The sequence below is a fragment of the Trichophyton rubrum genome, assembly GCF_000151425.1.
Source record: "Trichophyton rubrum CBS 118892 genomic scaffold supercont2.10, whole genome shotgun sequence".
NCBI classification, from domain to species: domain Eukaryota; kingdom Fungi; phylum Ascomycota; class Eurotiomycetes; order Onygenales; family Arthrodermataceae; genus Trichophyton; species Trichophyton rubrum.
The window spans coordinates 404,070-424,780 of record NW_003456419.1 but is presented as its reverse complement, the minus strand read 5'-3'; the positions used below and the strand labels follow the sequence as shown (position 1 = coordinate 424,780).

Below are 20,711 nucleotides of genomic sequence, written 5' to 3'. Positions count from 1 at the left end.
CCCCATCCCCATCCCTGTCTGTCCGGCATGCGTCCCCCTCCCAGGCGATTGGCGAGAAGAGATCCCGCACCCACATCTCCCACGGCAGCCCAGCAGGCCCAACGCTCTCGCCACGACGAAAAGCGTATCTGTCTATGTAAGTGTGTGTATACTTGGCCAGGGAGAAGGTTGCTTTCGATCGTCGGTGGAGGACAGAGTTCTTCTGGAAGCAAAGGCGAAGAGGGGGGGTGGAAAGGAGCCAAAGCAAGCGATGATCCACGTGGGAAGAGAGGTCGGGCCCAGGGATCATGCTTGTCCCACAAGACAGGGCGTTCTTTGTGGGAGTCAAGAGGCAGAATGCAGCTGGGGAGTTGGAGTTGCGTGGAACAGCGGGCGTCCAGTGCGAGATGCAGCTCTACTACCGCTCATCAGTCATTATGATAGATCTAGTTCGGTAGTTAGGTAGTTGTAATATGGTACCAAGATATAGATGTCGACTCTGATGATCACTTCGATACTCCGTTCAAAGCGCCGTGAATTGGATTTTTATATGCTCCACTTGTTCGTTCTCCTTCAGCTACTTACTCCAATGCAGTTGTTGCTCGTTATACAGCGAGGTCGCACATCCTCCTGGCTGTCTCTCCAGGTTCGGTGCCAGCAAAAGTGATACAGGCGGGCCTCTCTCCCTATTCCCCCGTTGGCCCATGGGACCTCAGAGCTTGGATCTGAGAAAGATGCCCTGTCTGACGTCGCTGGTCGTAGGTCCAGTTGGTTATATGATGTCATATCCAGTCAGAGACCCGTAGGCACACCGTATCAAGTTTCCAACTCAGAGCCAGCAACCATAGAACCACAGAGTAGATAATAACTACGAATACTGCCATTTATACCAATCTATTCAAAGAGAAATACCCTCTACATCTACTATATATCTATGTCCATCACTCTCGTTGTCATAAAGTAAGCCAACACCCTCACCAGCTCGACCCATCCTATCGTGCCTCCTCTCTAACCGACCCTCGTACTCCCCTGATACACCCCGTCATACCCTTCCACCGGCTCGCTCATCTGGTGGAACACAAACTGGCCCAGCCTCGCTTCCCAATACACTCGCAGACCCGCCGGGTTCACCACCTGTAACATCGCGCCCACCGCTCCCGTATACCCGGCATCCATCACCCCAGCGCTCAGCAGCGCACCAGACCTGAACAGCGAGCTGCGCACAAACAGCTGACCCATCACATCCAGCGGCACCGAGACCGTTTCGTTGAACTCGACCAGATACGAGCCAGGTGGCAGGTCTATATCACTGCTTGATGGTCATCATCGTCGTCATTGTCGTCGTCTTTTCCGCCACTGCTGCTGGAGCTAGATTTGATCTTGGTAAAGGGTATTTCCTTCGTAGAGACTGGTTGGCGGTGGCGAGTTGTCAAGGTCGACGGTGCCGGCAGAGGTCCAGGTCAGCACTCTTTCAAGGGTGAGGTCAACGCCGAAGAGCTGGACTTGTAGGGAAGGGGAGACCAGGCCGTTGATAATCTTGCGAGACACAAGAGCGTGTCCTGGTAGGGTCATGTTTATTCCTCCTACCCAAGAGCTCGCATAAAACATAAAGGGGTACTCCTTATGTAAGTATTTTATATATAGCTGTGATGTTTGGAGGTGGTTGAATTTATCACCGACAAGGGAGGAGGGAATATAAAAAATTGATGCTCAGGTCAGACAACAACCATCCTTAGTGGTGTAGAGGTAACATAACTCTCTTTCACAGAGTCGCCCGGGGTTCGATTCCCCGCTAGGGAGAAATTTCTTCTTTTTTTTTCCCCCTTGGCCAGTTAACTGATCATGTAATTTTTGTCTCTCACCCTCAGTTCCCTCCTACGATAGAACAACAAATAACACATACAGATAGCACATTGAGAGAAAATAATACGTCCTGCATATGCTAAAGATCATTCACAAAAGTACAAAGTACATTATGCACGATATTGTAGAATGCTTGTATCATCATGTCTATGGTCTCGCAACCCGAAGACGTTGATTTTAAGTACATCACGTGGACGACATCTTCGCTAGGGCTTGATTGCTATATTGAAAGAATTGTAATATGGCCATCTTTATACATCAAGACTGAGGAGATGATAGTGTGATGGCGGATAATGGCTTGCAGAAGGTAGATAGTGATACAACACCAGTCTTTTGTTATGCAGACCAAAAAAGAAAATGTCATGATCGATGTAGATACGTACTGACTGACGAGAAGAATTAAAGGACAAAAAAGTGAAAGTTGAATGTACTCCCTAGCGGGGAATCGAACCCCGGGCACGAGTGTGAGAGACTCGGATGTTACCTCTACACCACTAAGGATGGCTTGTTGTGGGAAACGCTTGCCAAAATAGCAGATGAACGGAGTGGGTAGATTCAAATGTCGGAAGTCAAAAAAAAATGCATGCCAAGACATGTCTGTCTCCACTCTCGCGGTAAAATGGGAGGCTGGAGTCAAGCGACCAAGTGAGCCTGCAAAATGCTTTTTCAAAAAAGAATTCCTCCCTAGCGGGGAATCGAACCCCGGGCGACTCTGTGAAAGAGAGTTATGTTACCTCTACACCACTAAGGACTTTTCATTTATGTAAGTTGTTTCTTACAGGCAATAAAAGGTTAAATATGCAATAGGCTATTGCTTGTGTCAAGACATCACGTATGAATGCTCTACTGCCTACGTATTTATATCTTACACCAGATACATCCATAGATACTCGTCTTATATCGAGGCAATGGTGGGCCTTTCCTTATGGTTCAATAAACATGAGGGTATGCTACTAGCTGGATTTGCTGACATGCATTCGTATAGCTATAGTTATGGATACGAAATTCGTCTTTAGAAGTAGATATAGAAGTAGCAAATACCAAAGTAAACGACAAGAAGAAAGTCAGCTGCTTTACTTTACCTCAAGCTCATTTTCTCAATCAATAAAGCAGTAAGCTATCGATTTTGATGGTGGGTATATCTATATACTAATATACTACATCTGGAGTTAATATACAAGCAATACATAGTGTACTTCGCCATGCAACTTGTTCCTATATTGTAACTTGATGTAGTTTCCCAGCATCTACTGATAGCTGCTTCCTAAAACTAAGGAACGTGACTGTAGATCAATAGTAGGCAGCAAATGTTTCGAGATATCACTCCGAAGTTGTGTACCTACATGCGAGGTAGAGCTTTTGGACATAGTGCTGCACAAGCTGCAAGTGCAACAGTAGTTACCCAGCCCTGAGATATCCAAGAAGGAAGCCCCAGCCATCTATGTTTTTCCTCCATGACTAGGAAAACTAGTTTATCATGAAAATGGTTTTTTTTCCCCTTTACCTTCTTCCCCCCAGTCAACAGTGAGTGCATCTACATAGACACAGACCCGGGGATGAGTGCTGTTGGTGGCTACTACCCTTAATAGAGCAGCACAGCCTCGCCCTTCCATCCAGCCATCCTTAGTGGTGTAGAGGTAACATCCGAGTCTCTCACACTCGTGCCCGGGGTTCGATTCCCCGCTAGGGAGCGTATTTCTTTTCATTTTTATTTCCAATCTCTTTTTTTGGCAGCGATTTTTCTGGCGGAGATTCTATTCTCCGTGTACATGGCTGTTTGACTACACGAAAAATATGAGTCAAGGGCAGAATTGCAGTCTATAAATCAGTGATAAAGGCCCTCAATTCCCTCATCTTTTCCTTCTTTATTTGTTCTCTCTGACAATAGTCTTGAATGCTGTGCCAGCGGGTTCTGCGGGTTTTTGGCTGCCGTCGACTGTCCGTTCGAGCCCTCCCCTTCATCCCAACTCTAAACTCCGGTAGAGACCCCTCCATCTTCGCACAACGCTGCTCGTCTTCTTCCTCTCGCCGATATCACGACCACTCGCACTCTCCAGACCAGCTAGACATCATGGCGCCCAAGGGAAAGAACTCGTTTACCCTCAAGACGCCCAAGGGGACCAAGGACTGGTCTGGCCCCGATGCCCTCCTGCGAGACAACATCTTCAGCACAATCACCAATGTCTTCAAGCGTCACGGTGGCATGGCGCTTGACACGCCTGTCTTTGAACTGCGCGAAATCCTGGCGGGCAAGTACGGCGAGGACTCGAAGCTGATATACGACCTGCAGGACCAGGGCGGAGAGATATGTTCGTTGCGATATGACTTGACCGTCCCCTTTGCACGATGGCTGGCCATGAATCCGGATGTGCGCAACATAAAACGATACCACTTGGCCAAGGTGTACAGACGAGATCAGCCGGCTATGACAAAAGGGCGCATGAGAGAGTTCTACCAGTGCGACTTTGATATTGCCGGTGCACAGTTCGACCCCATGGTTGCGGACTCGGAGGTGCTTAAGATTGTCACCGAAGTGTTTGAGGACCTGGGCTGGAAGGGGAACTATACAATCAAAGTCAACCACCGAAAGATCCTGGACGGTCTATTTGAGGTGTGTGGTGTACCTCAGGATAAGATCCGGACCATCTCTAGTGCGGTGGACAAACTGGACAAACTACCATGGGAGGACGTCAGGAAGGAGATGGTGGATGACAAGGGTCTTGATGGCGCCGTAGCTGATAGCATTCAGACATATGTTGTTCGAAAAGGCGGACGAGATCTCCTTGAATCATTGCTGGCAGATGAGAAACTCACTGCCAACGCCTCTGCCAAAGCCGGCCTGGATGACATGGCCTTGTTGCTCGAATACCTTGAAGGCTTTGGCGTGGTAGACAAGATTTCATTCGATATGAGCCTTGCTCGTGGTCTTGATTATTACACCGGTGTTATCTACGAGGTCATCACTGAAGGCTCAGCGCCCGCAACTGCTACCTCGGCCCCTGAGAGTCAAGCCCTGCAACGCTCCGCAAAGAAGGACAAGAAAGCAGACCCTGATGAGGACAGGTCTAATGATCCTTCTGTTGGTGTCGGTAGTGTTGCTGCTGGGGGTCGGTACGATGACCTAGTCGGCATGTTCTCGCCAAAGGCCCAAATACCATGTGTCGGAGTATCGTTCGGTGTTGATCGAATCTTCTCTATCACCAAGGCTCGCATGCAGCGCGAGAACAATGCAAATGCTCTACGAAGCAGCGAGGTGGATGTATACGTTATGGCGTTTGGCGGCAAGGGATTCACAGGCTTACTCAAGGAGCGAATGCAGATCTGCAGGTCGCTTTGGGAGGCCGGCATCAAGGTAAGCCTATATAAAAACTTCTTTCTTACTTTTTTGAGCATATTCTAACATTAAATGTCCAGGCAGAATTCTCATATAAAGTCAAACCAAAACTTCCCGCTCAATTCAAAGCTGCTGAAACCAACGGCATCCCATTCGCCGTTATTCTAGGTGAAGATGAGCTTGCTGCTGGAAAAGTCCGTGTCAAGGAGATGGGCCTTCCAGATGGCCACCCTGAGAAGGAAGGCGTGCTGGTTGACATTGACTCTCTTACCACCGAAATTAAGCAAAGGCTGGAGAAGAAGGCGAGCGAGGCTGATGCGCCTGCGGAAACACCAGCAGATGAGCCAGCGGACCTAGCCCAGAAAGTAAAGGATTTGTTGTAGGTGGGGAAAAGAGAGAAAGATGATGAATTATTTTAAAACTATTTCTTTCGAGGGTTGAATGCATTTCTGGAATTTTTTAACGGTGCATGCACGCAAGGATGTATTGTTTATTGCTTATCGGGATACCACCTTCTGCTTACTGCCTTCGCGGATAGACTAGAAGCTTTACTTCTTGTTTTAACTACTTATAAAACCTGATAAATATCTGCAAAAACTCTGTGCTTGACAGCGTTTTGCCCAAGACAATGGATATGGTGGGATTTAGAAACTGTAAATTGTCTTGGTAAAATATATATTGGTACAATCAAGGATACCTTGAACTTTCAAATAATACAGGATAGAAAAGGTGTTCAAGCAGTTGAAGCTCGATTCATGATAACCCCCTTCAACGTGGAAAGGCTATTCACAACGTTTAGACCAACGCCTCTTGCCCACGCAAACGGCCCATAGCCAGGAACATTATAAGCCTTATGCAGAAGGTCACAGGCTCCTCCAATCCCAGCGTTAGTTATCCATCTATCAGCTACATATTGTTCCAAGCTAAGCAACGAGCCAATATCCATTCCGTGCTGCACAGCATACTCAATCGCGCGATGGAGAGAAATTACATCACCGACCCCTAGGTTCAACCCCAGTCCTCCAAGAGGGTGTATCACGTGAGCTGCATCCCCGACTAGTGCCACTCGAGGTGAAATATAAGTTGATGCATGGCGGAAGCGTAATGGGAAACCAGCAACTGTATTCGAGTGAACCGTTTCAACCTCTGGCGGTACATACGATGGGACAGGAGTATGCTGGAGTCGCCAGGATAACTCGTCTGCATGGTCATAGCTTGTCTCAGAGGACGTTTGGTTTGGGCTAGATGGTAAGGAGAACATGTATTTCAGGTCTGTTATGGATAGGCGGAAAGCAGCATTTACCATTGCTGTAAATGCTTTCGGCGATAGTGACTTGAGATATGCAGCGTTCTGGACGGTGGTTGACCAGACAAGTGTAGCAAAGTTGTTGGGTAGAGGAAGCATGGCAACCGGACCACCAATTCCTGGAAGAAACCGCTGATATGCAGTTACCGGCCTGGATGAAGAGGTTGCTGAGGGGGAGAGCTTCAGGGTAGCAACGACACCATGTCGGTCATAATCCCACCCATCCGTCGAGATACTTGCAAATGATCGAACAGGGCTGTTAATTCCATCTGCTCCAACTAAAAGACGAGCGGCAATAGTAGGGAGCTTAGAATTGGTTGTTTCCGTCGAAGATGAAGGAGATAAGGTGAGCACCGGCCAGGCCGAAAGATCCGGTCCATCGGGAATATCAGTGCCGTTATTGATAGATGTGACCTTTGTCGAAGAGAAAATAGAGACGTCTTCGCCAAGGGACTCAATTCGTGACAATAGACCCCGTATTAAATTCGCATTCTCGGTCATTGTCGCAATTGTCTTTGAGGAAGCGTCGTGATCGATCAGGCCGGGGGGCCAGTTGAAGGAAATATTCGACCCCGTCACTCCATCCCACACTTCCATTTCCTCGTATGGTTGCACTCGAGAGGAATCGACATGTTGCCAGGCGCCGATACTTTTTAGGAATGCAACAGACGACGGTGTGAGACTGCTAACACGGTTGGAAAAGTTCTCAGAGTCGAGGTTCCAGCTTTTGGCCTTGGTGATATCCTGGCTTTCGACGAGGGCGACTTTGAGCTTGGAGGTAATTGGAGAGGATCCTAAGGATTATATATTAGCTAAATGTATGATTTGAAGCTGTAAACTGAAGTGCCATTGATACTGGTGAACATACTTAATGCTGTGAGCAGAGCTAACCCTGCTGGACCCCCTCCAACACAGACAATGTCATAGATGTCGGGTTGTTGCGAAAGACTGGAGGCGAATCTCCTCCGCTGTGCCTGAAGCCCACGCTTACACGACATGCATATATATGGGCGCAATGCGCTACCTAGTAGTGAGCGCATCACGATAGTTGATTATCACAGTCGCTGTTGGTATTTGATATGTGAATGATGATGATGAGATGAAGCTATGGAAGTTCCTTGTTGGATCAAGGTTCGGGCTCAGGCTCTTCGTCAGCCCTTAGTCATTGGATCAGGCAACCGGAGCTAAAAAAAAAAAAGGGGGGGGGGAAAAGAAAAGTGACAAGGGTGGGATTCGAACCCACGCCCTCAAGGAGGACCAGAATATCTGGGTGGTGATCACCGCTGATTATTACTGATTAAGGTTAGCCTTAATCTGGCGCCTTAGACCGCTCGGCCACCTTGCCTGTTCATGTCTATCACGTGGAGTCGTTGACTCCTTGGACCCGAACGGCTGCGTTCACGCATATGGATCCTGTAGTTAGCCGCTTCTACATAGTCTATTGTGTCATCCACAAGGTGGGAGAAAAGTGATACCTTAGAATACGTGGGCTTAAAGACGTAGTCGCGATCACTAGGTAGGTTAGTCTTATTTATCTTGACTAGGATACGGGCTATAGAGTATAGTAGAATAATAGTCTAACGTACCATATAGACAGGTCTATTCTGCTAGTAATAAGCCTTGGTGACAACTGTTATTAGGATCTATAAATTTTAGCAGGACCCTAAGGTGGCCTTCCTATGTTGTAGATTAATAATAATACCTTCTAGGGTCAGAGTATCGGCGCCGAGTAAGAGCTTTGCCTTTAACTAAGGCATAATATAAGCTTCGACGGCTAGCTGAGCGACAGCGGGACCCTGTGCTAGGCCTGTAGTTAAAGAGCCCGGCAGGTGTAGGTGGAATTTGACATATCCTACAGTGGACTGTTGGCCGATACCGTTAATCGTGATGGGTTTAGCACCAACCTATGAATATGACAGTTTTACTCACGACGTCTACAATGCTGCTGTAAATGATACAGTCAATTGCACCGACTACCAAACAGTTTTCGTAACGCACGATAAATATATATTGCATCTATACCCCGATAAGGTTATCGCGATATGCAGGTCTTGCGCACGAGGTTTTATAAGTATAAATAAGTTATACGCCTATATTAAAGTAGCTAGTTATACATCTATAACGAAGGACGCTTCTACCCTACTTATAGAGGCTTTGCTAGCCGTACCAATAAAGGATATAATACCGGTGATTATATTAACCTGTTCCGACACTAACAGGCCAGCACCCGGTTAACTATTCCGACCCTGGCAATATACCACAGCACTGGCTTATATACATGACCCGTCAGATACTATTCATGTCTGCCTCGATACGGGTAGCAGCATCACGTTAATAGATGCTACGGTCGTCAAGGACATGGGTTTGACACCATTAAATATCGTCAACGGCCTTTACGAGTGGAGCAACTACGAACATACTGGAATGACATGATAATTCATTGAAACTGATATATCAAGCAGAGCAACAGAAAAATACTTTTCTAGCCATGATATGGCTTGCACAGGCCCTATTCAACCGCTAAATATTCTAATATTCATCACTCCATTGGCAAGATACCATTTCAAGGTGCCATACGAGAATGCCAACGTTCTAGTAACAGTGACAGATACTAGACGGATATGTCAGTAACGAAGCTGCATCTAATAACCTGGAGTAATCAATGTTCTTACTTTGATTTGCCAGGGCTGGGGCATCTGGCTTGTCCTCTGAAGCCCATGCTCGCACACTACGGATTATGAGTTAGCCTTCCGGTAACAGCTGTGGTGATGATGAGGAGGAGGAGAGTGAAGCTTGTCTTACGCCTGGGGAGCAATCGGAATCCCGATAACAGATACCGCTAACAGGAATAATCGCTAAGGGCAAATCAGCTTGAGCCTCAGCTGCAGCCTCTGCTCTGGCAGCAATCGGTACACTAGCAACGGCAGCAACAGCAGTCTGGCCAAGGATGGCGAGAGCTGCGAGGAGGGAGCAGGAGAGCTTCATGTTGGAATAGTCGGCAGTTCGATTGCAACGAGGGAAAAATTATAAGTCTCAGAGGATTGATTGAATTGGATTGGAAGAGATGGTTATTGGAATCAAAGGCCATCACGATGGACACATGTTGATATTTATACCCGGTAGAAGGCCAGCAGTTATAGAAGCAAGCAAGCAAGCAGTCATCTACGATTTTTTTTGCTCTTTGTCTGTATATGCGGTCGTATCTTCTGGCTAATGTACCTTTCGTTGCACTACGTCTCCTGTGTAGGTTGAGAGTGTGCTTGCTACACAAGTATCTGTCCACTGAATTGCGCCTTCACCACCAAATGCGGTCTTTCGGTAGGACTTTGACCGAATAATATGGCATTAAGATACGCCGTTATCGTATTCTGCTTTACGCAACCGTCGCAGCGTTTCTATGTGGATTACCGCTGAGCCTTCACCATGTTTTATATGCAGAAATGGCAGAGACTGGTACTTATGCCAATTGGTGATCGGATGAATGTGAACACAGTGAGGTGAGATTAATTGTGTCTTCAAAACGGTCAAAACTAGGAAGGGTAAACAATTTATAGATAGTACTTAAAACACTGTGCTAAATCTCTTGTAGGCCACTACAAAAATGTGGTGGGCTTGTTTCTACAATACGATTCGTTAACAGCTAACCGACGGCCGTCAACAAGGTACAATCACACACTAGGCACCATTCTGTGGGATGCTTCGATATGGGGCACGAAATGCAGGATGTGGTAAGTTACTCGGTGGACAAAACAAAGAAAAAAGCATCATAACGGGATAGGATCGGTTGAAAGAACACGCCGATCAAATCCAATTCGGCAGATGTCCAGGAACGGTTGAAAAGGAGTAATGCAGCTATTAATTCGTATTCTCTGGCTCAAATGCCATCCAAAAAGATATAACGCCAGTCATGACTGAGAACCAAGTAAGCACGCAAAAAGAAGAGCCTTGGAGCTCTAGTGCCAAATTTCATCTATACAGAAACTAAAAAAAGAGAGAAGCGAACAACGGCGACCCAATTCATGCATGTCGAACTTGAGGCTTCTTCGCTTTCAAGTCATGCTTGACACCTACATCATCTCCATCAGCTTCCATCTCCACAATGAAGCGCTCCCAAGTGGCCAGGACCCCTTGGTAGAAGTCCACGTGTTTCTGTGTCATTGCACCCAGGGTATCGCGGAACTCGATTGCTTTGATACGCTCAAAGTCGGAAACCTCGCGCACAACCTCTTCATCGAACATCTCAGAAGTTGTTTTGGCGCTTTCAACTTCACGGGTTAATTCATCAATTCGAACCTCGAGTTTTCGGACTTTCTCCCGGCGTGATTGTTCGTGATCAACGCCTCTGATATCCTCCATCTTTGACCTGATGAAAGAAGCAGGGCTGCTTGTTAGTGGGTTTGTGGCGTAGTATGAGGATGGGTTGTTGGTAAGATTTTCGCGCTCCGCCACGGCTTTGTTGAGGTAGTCGACCAACGCCTCGTGGTCTAGCTGCTTCTGCTCCCTCATTTTGAGCAGGGTTTTGAGAGATAAGATGTAAGCCTCCATATCGCGAAGACTACCTAGGTAGTTTTGATCTGTATGTTCCTTCAAAGCTTGGATACCATAAGATGTTTCCTCAACGCAACCGGCAAAAATCTGTAGAGGTACCTCTAGCCCAGGTTCTAGAGGGACAAGTTTGCGGAACTGGACGGCAAGGTCAGCGTAGTCAGCCTCCAGGTCACTTTCACGCCTTGCAACCCGCGCAACAATCTTCTCAACGTGACCCAGATCTTCATCCAACTTGTCGGCCTTTTCTCTCACTTCCGTGAAGCGCTTATCTGGTTTGTGGACCTTGGTGAATGCATTCACAAAGGTATCTGCAAAATTGTCGAAGATGTTAGTTCCGCCGTCAGACGCATTTGTGGCGCTGCGGGTCGGGCGCATCCTCATGTGTTGATTCCATTCTCCGGATTCAAGGAATGTGACTAAGATTGGAGCTCGGCGTAGGACAGGGTGAAGTGTAATTCTCTTGATAAACCGGTGAAGAGACCAGGCACGACGCTGGGTGAACTCTGGACCGAACCGATCCCCACGTACGTATTCCATCTTGTGTTTATCCGGTAGTGGGGGGATAGCGCAAGCAGGATACTCCCGAAATAGCGTATTGTACAGAAAGTAGAAGTCGGTGAAGCGTCGTCGAACGCTGAAGTCAGTCTTTTGAAAGGATTTGAAATTGGTCTATTGAATCTGTAAGTATAGTTGTCGGAAGATATGGCGAGAACACTGACATGAGTTGACACCAGGTAGGAAACATAGACATCCTTTGTACCCTCATTCTCCTTCAGAGGGGTGTCTACTGTGCATTCAAGCATACCGTTATCCAACGCAGCCGCAAATGCGCCGTCTTGCACGGGCGAGAGCACCTCATCTCCCGTGGAGCTTATTCGACGCTTCCCATTGGGATTATCTCGCGAACTGGAGGCGTTATCGATATCTGTATATGACGTAGCCGGCCGCGATGGATCGCTGTCCCCGTCATTCCTCCAAGAGACACTGTCAAAATCGTTGTGGTCCATGGCTGATGGGGGATGTATGTGTGCGGGGAGCTTGATGGCTGATTGTAGGAGCCTGTGTCGGCCGGGCTTGGTATCTTCCCACGAGGCTCACGGCGCGTCTCAGGGCAATATATCAAGTAACGTATCAAGCCTGACTAGCAGCGCGGATACGTGGAGTCCCAATTCAATAGGCGGCCAAGAAAGTCCCGTCTCTTCTTCCTCAGCAGGCGAGCATGAAGCGGACGCTGCCAGCTCTTCTTTCGCTGCGCTGTTGACGGCGAAATAGCCAGCATACAGTCACGTGATGTGATGATGTCAGGTCTCCCCATTTCGGGACTAGCGCCTGCCCCGAGCTTTCTTCACCTTTTTTCAACTTCGACTTTTATTTATGGCGGTTCGAGTTGGTTTTAACGGCGTTTGATAGTGGACTAGGGGGAGAGCAGCCTGGCTGATGCTCCGACATGGATAACGACTAGAAAAACGAACCTTAGACCCGTTCCTTCTGGGAGGGTGGAAAAGTTTTTTCCACGTCAACATGGGCCCTCCATGGTGACTAACTACTTCGTCTATCAGACATAGAACTACCACAGGAGTAAAACAATATCTTTACGAGCCTCTAAGCGCCTTCAATGGATGATAATTGCAAGGTTGCATGAAATCCCATGCGGGGTCTGCCAGCTAAGGACCAGCTTCTTGCTGAATTGATGAGGTTCTGTCACTACGTGCATCTCTGGCTGCAGGCCTGATCCTGGGGCGGGATGTAGTAAGACGGTCAAACGGACCCCCCTTGGCTCGAGACACGCTACCACCACACATCTTTCCTGAACCGAGGGGCCACCGGCTATCAGCATCCTCGTTAGTGGGGAACTATTGCACTGAAACGACGAATTGACGTCTGTGCTGATATTTATAGCTTGTGCTTATGTATATGAGATGCAACGACTATCACGACATAGCAGGAAGCAGACAAAGCAGCAAGACTTCCCATTAAACTCTGGAAATATCGAAACCCTTGCCGGGTTGAATAAGCCCAGACAGAAGATAGGTCTCTCTCTCGCTGGCTACCGTGAAGGCCGGCTCTGTATGCATCCGTGAATGCCTATATCCATTGTCCAGGTATGTGTGTGTGAAGTGTGTTACGCCAGGCCTGCGATATACCCATTAATTATACTGATCACCTGCAAGAGGGCCACTCGATCAACCGGCATGGAGAGCAGTTTTACGGGTGATGGATCAGAGTATCAAACTCTCGCCCGGCGAGCTACTTAGTTGAGCCTAAGCACCAACTCCCGTGCGACCAAAACTCTGCCTTCTTTCTGACGCAGCCCGTGATAGGCTGGCCGGCAGGTTTCATTTAGCGCTGAGAGGAAGTCAAAAAAAAGCCTGCTGGAGCCCGGAAAGCGCAGCATCAGAAGCACCGCTCGAGGATCTGCTATGAAAGTGTGCTATATGTGTTAGGTACGGCGTCTGTATCGCAGCCGTATCGCGGAAAGGGCGATTGTGACACTAGCGCCACCTTCTCATGCACGTTGCTATTGTTCTCTGCAGCGAACAATAGCTTATTAATACGACCGCCCTGGCGTTCCCCACAAGCTAAATAGAAAACCGCTCTGTCGGTAACGAACTGGCCATTGTGATATCGGGAATATATTACGCTCTTCACGCAGCAACAACGCAGAAACGACGCATTTCGCAGCAAGACAGGCAGAGAGACAGGCAGACAGGCAGGGCGGCCCATGGGAGGCCGCGGAGGCAGGGCAGCTGGTCGAGCATCTGCTTTGGGGCCGCCCATGATCCATGATGCGACCCTCTCTGTCGGTGTGTCTTCGCTGGCCTTGCGCTGCTTCTGCTTGTCTGTCTGTTTCTCCGGAACGATCCCAAACCCCCCTTCCCTTCGCTCCGGATACACAGCAGCAGCCGCCCCCTTTTAGTCAAGGGCTGTGGCCGATATACCAGACATATATAACCCATACTCGGTCCCAATATGTGTCCCTGGATCCTGTGAGATTTCCCCCCCTCCCCTCCCCCTGATTTCGTCTTTATATCTGCTCCCGTTCTTCCTTTTCTTCCGTTCAGTTATTGAAGCATGCTGTTTTGAGTTTGAGTGATCCCCCGTCCTCGCTCCTACAGCCTCCATATATACACATTTGGTTTTGACGTTTGCCTTTTCATATGTATAGAGTTATCTTTTCTCGCTATTTGGATGGGTTTATTCAATTGTGCGACTCGATGCCGGTTGACAAAGCCTTCATTCTGAGCCAGCAGCCGTTCAGTTTCCTCGCCTTCTTCAGCCGATGGTTGCGGGCGTTTACAGCCAGGCTCTCGGGGAGGCAGAGCTACCGACCCCTAGCGGAACCGGAATCCACGCAGGAACACCCAATTTCAGTGGTCTGCATATCCGACACACATAACTGGCAGCCAGAACTGCCAGATGGCGACATCCTCCTACATGCCGGTGATTTGACCGTTAACGGCACATTTGAAGAGCTCCAGGCTCAGCTTACATGGCTATCTGCCCAACCGCACACATATAAAATTCTTGTCGCCGGCGAACACGATGTCCTTTTGGACCCTCCCTTTGCGCAGCGCAATCCGGACAGGTATCCTTCCGTGCCAGGGCGAACTGTCTGTGACCTGAACTTCGGCAGCGTCATCTATCTCCGAGACTCCTCCGTCACACTACAGTTTCCAGAGCACGGGAATGGACACGAAGTCGCAATTTACGGCTCACCATCTATTTCTTCCAGCTCGCGTGTCGGAGCATTTCACGTTCCCCGGGGCACGGATGTATGGACAAGAGCAGTACCAGAAGGAACAGACGTCTTGTTGACCCACGAACCGCCGTCAAAACATCTGGACGGTGACTTCCAGAGCGGCTGTGCTTTCTTAGGCCTGGAGATTGAACGAGTAAAACCTCGTCTTGTAGTATTCGGCCACGTTCATGACGGATACGGCGTAAAAACCACCAACTTCGAAGAGAAAGTCGTCCCAGTCGAGAAAGAGGCGACTAACCGCCAGCGAAAGGGCTGGGGGCCACTTCTCAGGGCCACATGGGAACACGCTGGCCATCTAATTGAATATATCTTCCCGGCAGTAGCTTCTTCACCAACCCCAGAAGTCGAACAGCCCAAGCCTGCCGTTACCACCTTCGTCAACGCCTGTCTTATAGGCGACCTCCTTGACGGAAACGATAACATTAATGAGCCGATAGTGACCCATATCTGACCTTTGTTTTCTTCGTTTATGCGATACATATATACCTCTTTTATTTCCTATTTTCACCTGTTCTGGAGTCTGGGAGCCTGGTGTCGGCAATAGGGACTAACACTGGCGTTTGATCATATATCGCCTTATCTTTACTATTTTTTTTTTGGCAACACTTTGATGTTTTCCAGAACTAAACTACTACTATCTCGGGTCGTGCATAGCCTTTTCCCTGTTGTACATTTAGCGCCCAAAAAGATACCTCTTGACGAGTTGAGCTGGAACGGAGCATCTTTATCCTCAAAAATTTTCCTTCCTTTCTTTTTTCGTACTACTGAATAGGCTGGACTTGATATAGGGCTGTCTTTTTTACGGAGTCTATATTTGCTGATATTTCCCGCTGCTCTTGCACATGACTACAATCGTAGTTCTAACTTTGTGGTTTAAAACCAGGGTTTGAATATCTCTGGCCTAGGAAAGTTAGATTCAGAGTAAGGTCTTGTTGTTCCCTCTATTTCAAGTGGCCATAGAGATTCACCAACCTCGGTATTTGGTTCTAACTCTGCCCAGTAGAAAAATTGCCATCTAATGAGTAATGGCCAACACTAAGTCAGCTAGTCCCGATATATATTTGGTTCTCAGAGTCCATCCTATGGAGACATGAGGCTTCGTATCAATACAGCAAGGGAAATGCATGCCCATAAAAAGTCAACAAAATGAGAAAATAGTATACCAAAAACAAGCCTGGTAAAAAGAACATGAAGAATCAAGCTGTATAAGAAGAAACCAACGCCATTGAAACATAATTATGGTGTTTACATGTATAATATATCCACGAAAAAAAGAAGAAACAGCAGCTAGAGAAAACAGAAAGAGGAAAGTAAGGGAGAAGTAGACTTGGATGTAGACAACAAAAGGGGAATCACTCATGCAGTCGAAACAATACAAGCCGTACTGAGCGAACCGGTGGAAGAAATGAAATGCATGTCTATTAATGTTGAAGAATGGGGGGGGGGGGGAAGTGAAATGTCCAGTTGTCATCATGACTTAGTGGTAGACTCGGGAGGAGTGACTTCTGGTCCTTCATCATGGTAAGAGTCGTCATCTTCAGCTGCATCGGCATATTCGTTCGAATCATCCTCCTCGCTGCTGAACAGAGGGTCTTCATCATCGCTATCGCCAGCGAATGCATCGTACAGCTCTCCTCCGCGACGAGTGCTCTTTTTGCCTCTAGCACCAGCACCGCTGAGTGGGAAGCCTTCATCTTCTTCTGCTACCATTTCGAATTCATATTCATTGCGGTCGTTGCGTAGGCGTTTGCGACGCTGAATCCAGAAGTATACGCCTAGTGCAGTGCAGAAGACGATTATCAGGGCAATAGAGCCGTAGATCCAGATCTGGGTGTACTTTGATACACCGAAGGTTGGGAAAGGAGAAGGAAGGAAGTTTTCTCCTGATGCTCCGGTCGATGGTGCGGATGCGGCAGTGGCAGTGGAAGTGTTAGTGGCAGTGGTAGTGGTAGTAGGAGTTGGTTTCTTGGAGCTTGTTGGTTTTGGCCGAGCTGGTCGGTCGATGTGGTCGGTAGGGCGGAAGGGAGGGCTGGTCTTAGTCGGTCCTGGCTGAACGGAGGCGGTGCCGACGTGCGGTGCTGGAATGGCGGTATCATGGTCATGGTCATGAGCGTCAGGCAGAGGGTGTAGTTTTTGAATTTTGGGATCAATAGACTCTCCCCATAGTGTAAGTCGCCAGTCAAGGAATGTTCCATTGTGATCATTAACAACGGTATCCTTGACAATGACGGTCCAGACTCCTGTTCCTTTTTCACCCCTACATAGAAAGGATTAGTGATAAAGCTTGGCAAGCACGGTGCGGACCTGGAGATGACTTACCAATGAGCAACAGACATGAAGGTCCAGTCGACATATCCGGCTCTTTCAGAATCTTGAGCTCGAGCGGTACTAAGGTAGCTGATTACACCACTTGGGCTGCGAAGCTCGACGCTGAGATCACCACGGCGTGTATGGTTGACGTTCATCGTGACGGTAACATGCTCAACTCTCTCCAAGTTATGTGCCTTGAGCATCTCGGGAGATATATCAAAAGCAGTAGACACTCCCTTTTCGCCCTGAGGAATGTTGTGGTAGACCTTCAACCACGGCGAGTGGAACCAAGCTTGGGGCTTGACGAGTTTCCACGTTTTGGCCAGGTGAACGGTGGAATATGCATCGACCTTGCCATAACCGAAATCGTGGCTGAACTTCTTTCCAATGCTCGTAGTTTGCCATCCATCGGAGGTTTCGTTTAGAGGAACGGCAGTTTCAACAAGGATGTACTGTAGGTCACGCCAGGTCAATTCTGGGCGAACCTGCAGAGCAAGGGCCATGACACCAACAACCAAGGGACCGGCTGCGGACGTTCCTCCATGGGAGCCTGAACAAGTATCGGCTCCAACATCGGTAGTATGGATATAACCACCGCTTCCACTGCTGTACGTCACGACCAGCTGCGCGGAGCATGATTCGGAATAGTAGGGGTGCTGATTGTTCCAGTCAACAGAGCCCACGGTAATGCTGAAGATACTGTTAGTGTAACCGTCAAAGTTGCAGTTGTCATCGTGGCCTGCTCCATTTCCGGCAGCAAAGACAAAAACGGAGCCCTTGCCGCCACGGCCCTTTTGAACACCATTGGCAATCGCTCGACGGACCAAGAGACCCGGTGCATCCATGGTCATGCCATCGTCAATTGGGCCCCATGAGCAGGAATAGATCTGGTTGTCCTGGAATCCATAGTTGACGGCTTCGGCTTCATCTGCATCATTGATATACTTCGACAGGATGCGAATTCCAGCAACTTTGCTATCGTATGCAACACCCACGCCGCAGGCATTATTGTGAACTGCTGCAACCTCGCCGGCACATCTAGTGCCATGTTTATCATCATCGAGCATAGGTCGAGGTTCCGCTTTCATCTCGTTAAAGTCGTAGGAGCCTTTCGCAAAGTAGTTATCCTTAAGATCATTGCTGTACATATCCAAGCCATCGTCAACAATGGCTGAAATCGACCCTTTCCCAGTAATACCTTCCAGCCACAAACCCGTTACATTGAGATCGTTTCCGGGCGTAAACGCGTTGAACAGATGCCATTGCTCCTTGAACAAGGGGTCTCGTATGGCTAGGGCGTTTGCAATCTCACCCTGCCTCGACTGGGCTGCAGGGTTTGGAGTCTTTTCAGGTATACGTTGACTGAGCTCGAGCGGCGGCGGAGGCACTCGTTTATGGAGTCGTTTCCTCGGGACCAGCTTTTCTGACCATAGTATCCCGTCCAGTCCATCTGTCCCGGCAGGCTCGCCACGGACTTCCAACGATCTCCGCCGAAGAGACCTTCTCTTGAGATCTTCGAGTATCCCGTCCAGGTCTACACCTCTGTCCTTTTTTATGGAAAACGTGTGATGCCCGTCCAGCTCTCCTATCTGGCCTTCATGTCTAGCTCCTAGTAACTCTTCTACCTGGGCTGGCGAGACGGAGGAGTGTAGATGGACAGCAAAGTAGTCGAGGGCGTCGTAGTCTCGGCGGTATAACGCAGCGTCGACGGCACCAGCGCCGACCAGCAGGGCCATGAGGCGGAATATGTTTCGGAGCTTCATGTTCAGCGTCTCTTTCTGTCTCCTGGGAACACCGCAAAGAACCGGGGGGTGGATTTCAATCCGGCGGAATTTATCGATTGGCGTTCATTCGACTCGGCCCCGGTTAGAGAGCAGACTTGCGCCTATATTTTCCTGAACTCGAAGGACAAAAAGAAGGACAGGTAAGCCTGCGAGGTTATCTAGGAGTACAAGAGAGGGAGAAGGGAGGTTGGTAGATGTAGGTTGCTGGTCCAAGGAGCACCGGTCGAGGGTTGTAGGTGTTTGAACTTCTCGGAGCTGGGAGACACGTTGATTATAACGCAGGTCAAGCGCAAGACAGGGCGGACTCTCGTGTCTTTTCCACCAACACAAGCAATGCTTGGTTGCTTATTACTTGAGACACTGGACTCCCTGCTTAATCTTATATTGTGCCTCTGCCGTTCTTCGCGTTGCTCTCGAACTTGTATCTACAGAGAGCAATTGACAGGCCCCTTGCTGGGCTGACGCTACGATTACTATACTCGGCTCCTTTGTCTGTCTTCCAACACTGTCCTTCAACACGCTCCAAGCCAGCCTCTACCATCCTCTGCTGTCTATCCCCTAACTACTCCGTACTTGGCCCCCACCGAGTCTCGTTCGTCCTGCTCGTCCCCGTCGCCTCCTTTTCTCCATTCCGCCTTTTGCCCCTTTTTTCTCCTTCTGAATTTTTGCTGTTTTTCTTCTTCTTTTTTCTCCATAAAAAAAAACTGAAGGGACGGGAGAAAATAGAGTCACGTGAAAGCGTTATTGACGGATTATAGTTATTCCAATTGAGAATTTCCTTGACTTGTGATAGGTTGATTATTTTGTTAAAAGACAAATTTTCATTGGAGGTTCTCTGGATCGATGGAATAAACGAGGTCCAATAGATTAGTGACCTCGGTTGGAGCTCGGGCGGCCATACAGAGAGAGGCAGAGTTAGAGTGAGAGACTAGTAGTTCAAGAGTTTTTAATACCAAATATATAGCGGTAAGCTAATTAAGCTATATTCTGATATAAGCTTAACCCTTGTAGCAAAATATGGTATTATACGATTAACAACTAAATAAACTTATCGGCGAAGAAACTACTAATCTGGATCTAAGCAAGTCTAAGGCCGAATAAAAGTATATACAGATGCGCAAGGTATTTATACTGAGTCTAACAAAGGCCGCGCTGAGGCAACAAGGCTCTCTGGTTGGGAAGCATGTGGACGAATTCGTCTATAAGATCAAGATTCGAGGAGCACCGAGTGTTTTGCCTGTCGACCTTGTCGATCTTATAATATCTTCCCGGGCATTTTTGTTGGTGATCCATTCAACCTATTTAAGGGCAATGCGTATATTCCATAGGCATCCTAAACTATGAGAATTGCTATCATTTTCAAACAACTGCTGGATGGATATTCAGATGGAGTTGCCAGGGCGACGGTAATGTTTTCTCGCAACATAAGTTCTGATATTGCCAACCAGTCGCCGCGGGAATTCTGCTGCACAATGACCAGGGTGCCACCGTTACCCAGTGTTTTGACTATCTGCACAATTAACATGTCGAATCCTGGAAAGTTGATATAAAACAACCTCTTTGGTTAATAAAAAACTCCTAGACTTTGCGGCGGCATAATTTATATAACCCCTTTGCCGGAGCGAGATACCTTTCGGCGTTACTATTGACCTGCCTGCAAATAGCAGGAATGTAGTTTCATACCTAAGCGATATATTAAACCATTTTATCGGACTTGAGAGCCTCAGAGACATCTAGAATTCCCATACCAGGGGACTCAAAAGGCCTCTGCGCTCTCTACAGTCAGGGAATGAAAGTAAGGAAGATCTTGGGCCTACAAGCGGCCAG

The 20,711-nt window shown here is 48.2% G+C and overlaps 6 protein-coding genes and 5 non-coding genes across 11 annotated transcripts; 4 read left to right on the top strand and 7 right to left on the bottom strand.

Annotated features, from left to right (window-relative positions):
- Nucleotides 1-1,708: 1,708 nt before the first annotated feature.
- Nucleotides 1,709-1,779, top strand: TERG_10572. The gene has a single exon. It is a non-coding gene; the product is annotated as a tRNA-Glu (tRNA).
- Nucleotides 1,780-2,272: 493 nt separating this feature from the next.
- Nucleotides 2,273-2,343, bottom strand: TERG_10571. Its single transcript has one exon. It is a non-coding gene; the product is annotated as a tRNA-Glu (tRNA).
- Nucleotides 2,344-2,522: 179 nt separating this feature from the next.
- TERG_10570 lies at nt 2,523-2,593 on the bottom strand. Its single transcript has one exon. It is a non-coding gene; the product is annotated as a tRNA-Glu (tRNA).
- An 869-nt stretch (nt 2,594-3,462) lies between these two features.
- Nucleotides 3,463-3,533, top strand: TERG_10569. The gene has a single exon. It is a non-coding gene; the product is annotated as a tRNA-Glu (tRNA).
- Nucleotides 3,534-3,736: 203 nt separating this feature from the next.
- On the top strand, nt 3,737-5,559 carry TERG_07518 (uncharacterized protein; the record flags this gene model as incomplete). The annotated part of the gene is made up of 2 exons (XM_003231851.2): nt 3,737-5,194; nt 5,257-5,559. The coding sequence occupies 2 exons, from the start codon at nt 3,737-3,739 to the stop codon at nt 5,557-5,559; spliced, it is 1,761 nt and encodes a 586-aa protein (XP_003231899.2).
- Nucleotides 5,560-5,909: 350 nt separating this feature from the next.
- Nucleotides 5,910-7,079, bottom strand: TERG_07517 (uncharacterized protein; the record flags this gene model as incomplete). The annotated part of the gene is made up of 1 exon (XM_003231850.2): nt 5,910-7,079. One exon carries the CDS (start codon nt 7,077-7,079, stop codon nt 5,910-5,912), a length of 1,170 nt encoding a protein of 389 aa, XP_003231898.2.
- Nucleotides 7,080-7,700: 621 nt separating this feature from the next.
- Nucleotides 7,701-7,827, bottom strand: TERG_10568. Its single transcript has one exon. It is a non-coding gene; the product is annotated as a tRNA-Leu (tRNA).
- Nucleotides 7,828-9,150: 1,323 nt separating this feature from the next.
- TERG_07516 (uncharacterized protein) lies at nt 9,151-9,467 on the bottom strand (the record flags this gene model as incomplete). Its single annotated transcript, XM_003231849.2, has 2 exons — nt 9,151-9,210; nt 9,285-9,467. 2 exons carry the CDS (start codon nt 9,465-9,467, stop codon nt 9,151-9,153), a joined length of 243 nt encoding a protein of 80 aa, XP_003231897.2.
- Nucleotides 9,468-10,499: 1,032 nt separating this feature from the next.
- TERG_07515 (sorting nexin-4) lies at nt 10,500-12,323 on the bottom strand (the record flags this gene model as incomplete). The annotated part of the gene is made up of 2 exons (XM_003231848.2): nt 11,750-12,323; nt 10,500-11,699 (listed from the first exon to the last, which is right to left on the bottom strand). Exons 1-2 carry the CDS (start codon nt 12,035-12,037, stop codon nt 10,500-10,502), a joined length of 1,488 nt encoding a protein of 495 aa, XP_003231896.1. The 5' UTR covers nt 12,038-12,323.
- Nucleotides 12,324-14,245: 1,922 nt separating this feature from the next.
- TERG_07514 (uncharacterized protein) lies at nt 14,246-16,236 on the top strand (the record flags this gene model as incomplete). The annotated part of the gene is made up of 1 exon (XM_003231847.2): nt 14,246-16,236. One exon carries the CDS (start codon nt 14,246-14,248, stop codon nt 15,239-15,241), a length of 996 nt encoding a protein of 331 aa, XP_003231895.1. The 3' UTR covers nt 15,242-16,236.
- A 24-nt stretch (nt 16,237-16,260) lies between these two features.
- Nucleotides 16,261-18,863, bottom strand: TERG_07513 (uncharacterized protein; the record flags this gene model as incomplete). The annotated part of the gene is made up of 2 exons (XM_003231846.1): nt 16,261-17,047; nt 17,110-18,863. The coding sequence occupies 2 exons, from the start codon at nt 18,861-18,863 to the stop codon at nt 16,261-16,263; spliced, it is 2,541 nt and encodes an 846-aa protein (XP_003231894.1).
- Nucleotides 18,864-20,711: the final 1,848 nt, after the last annotated feature.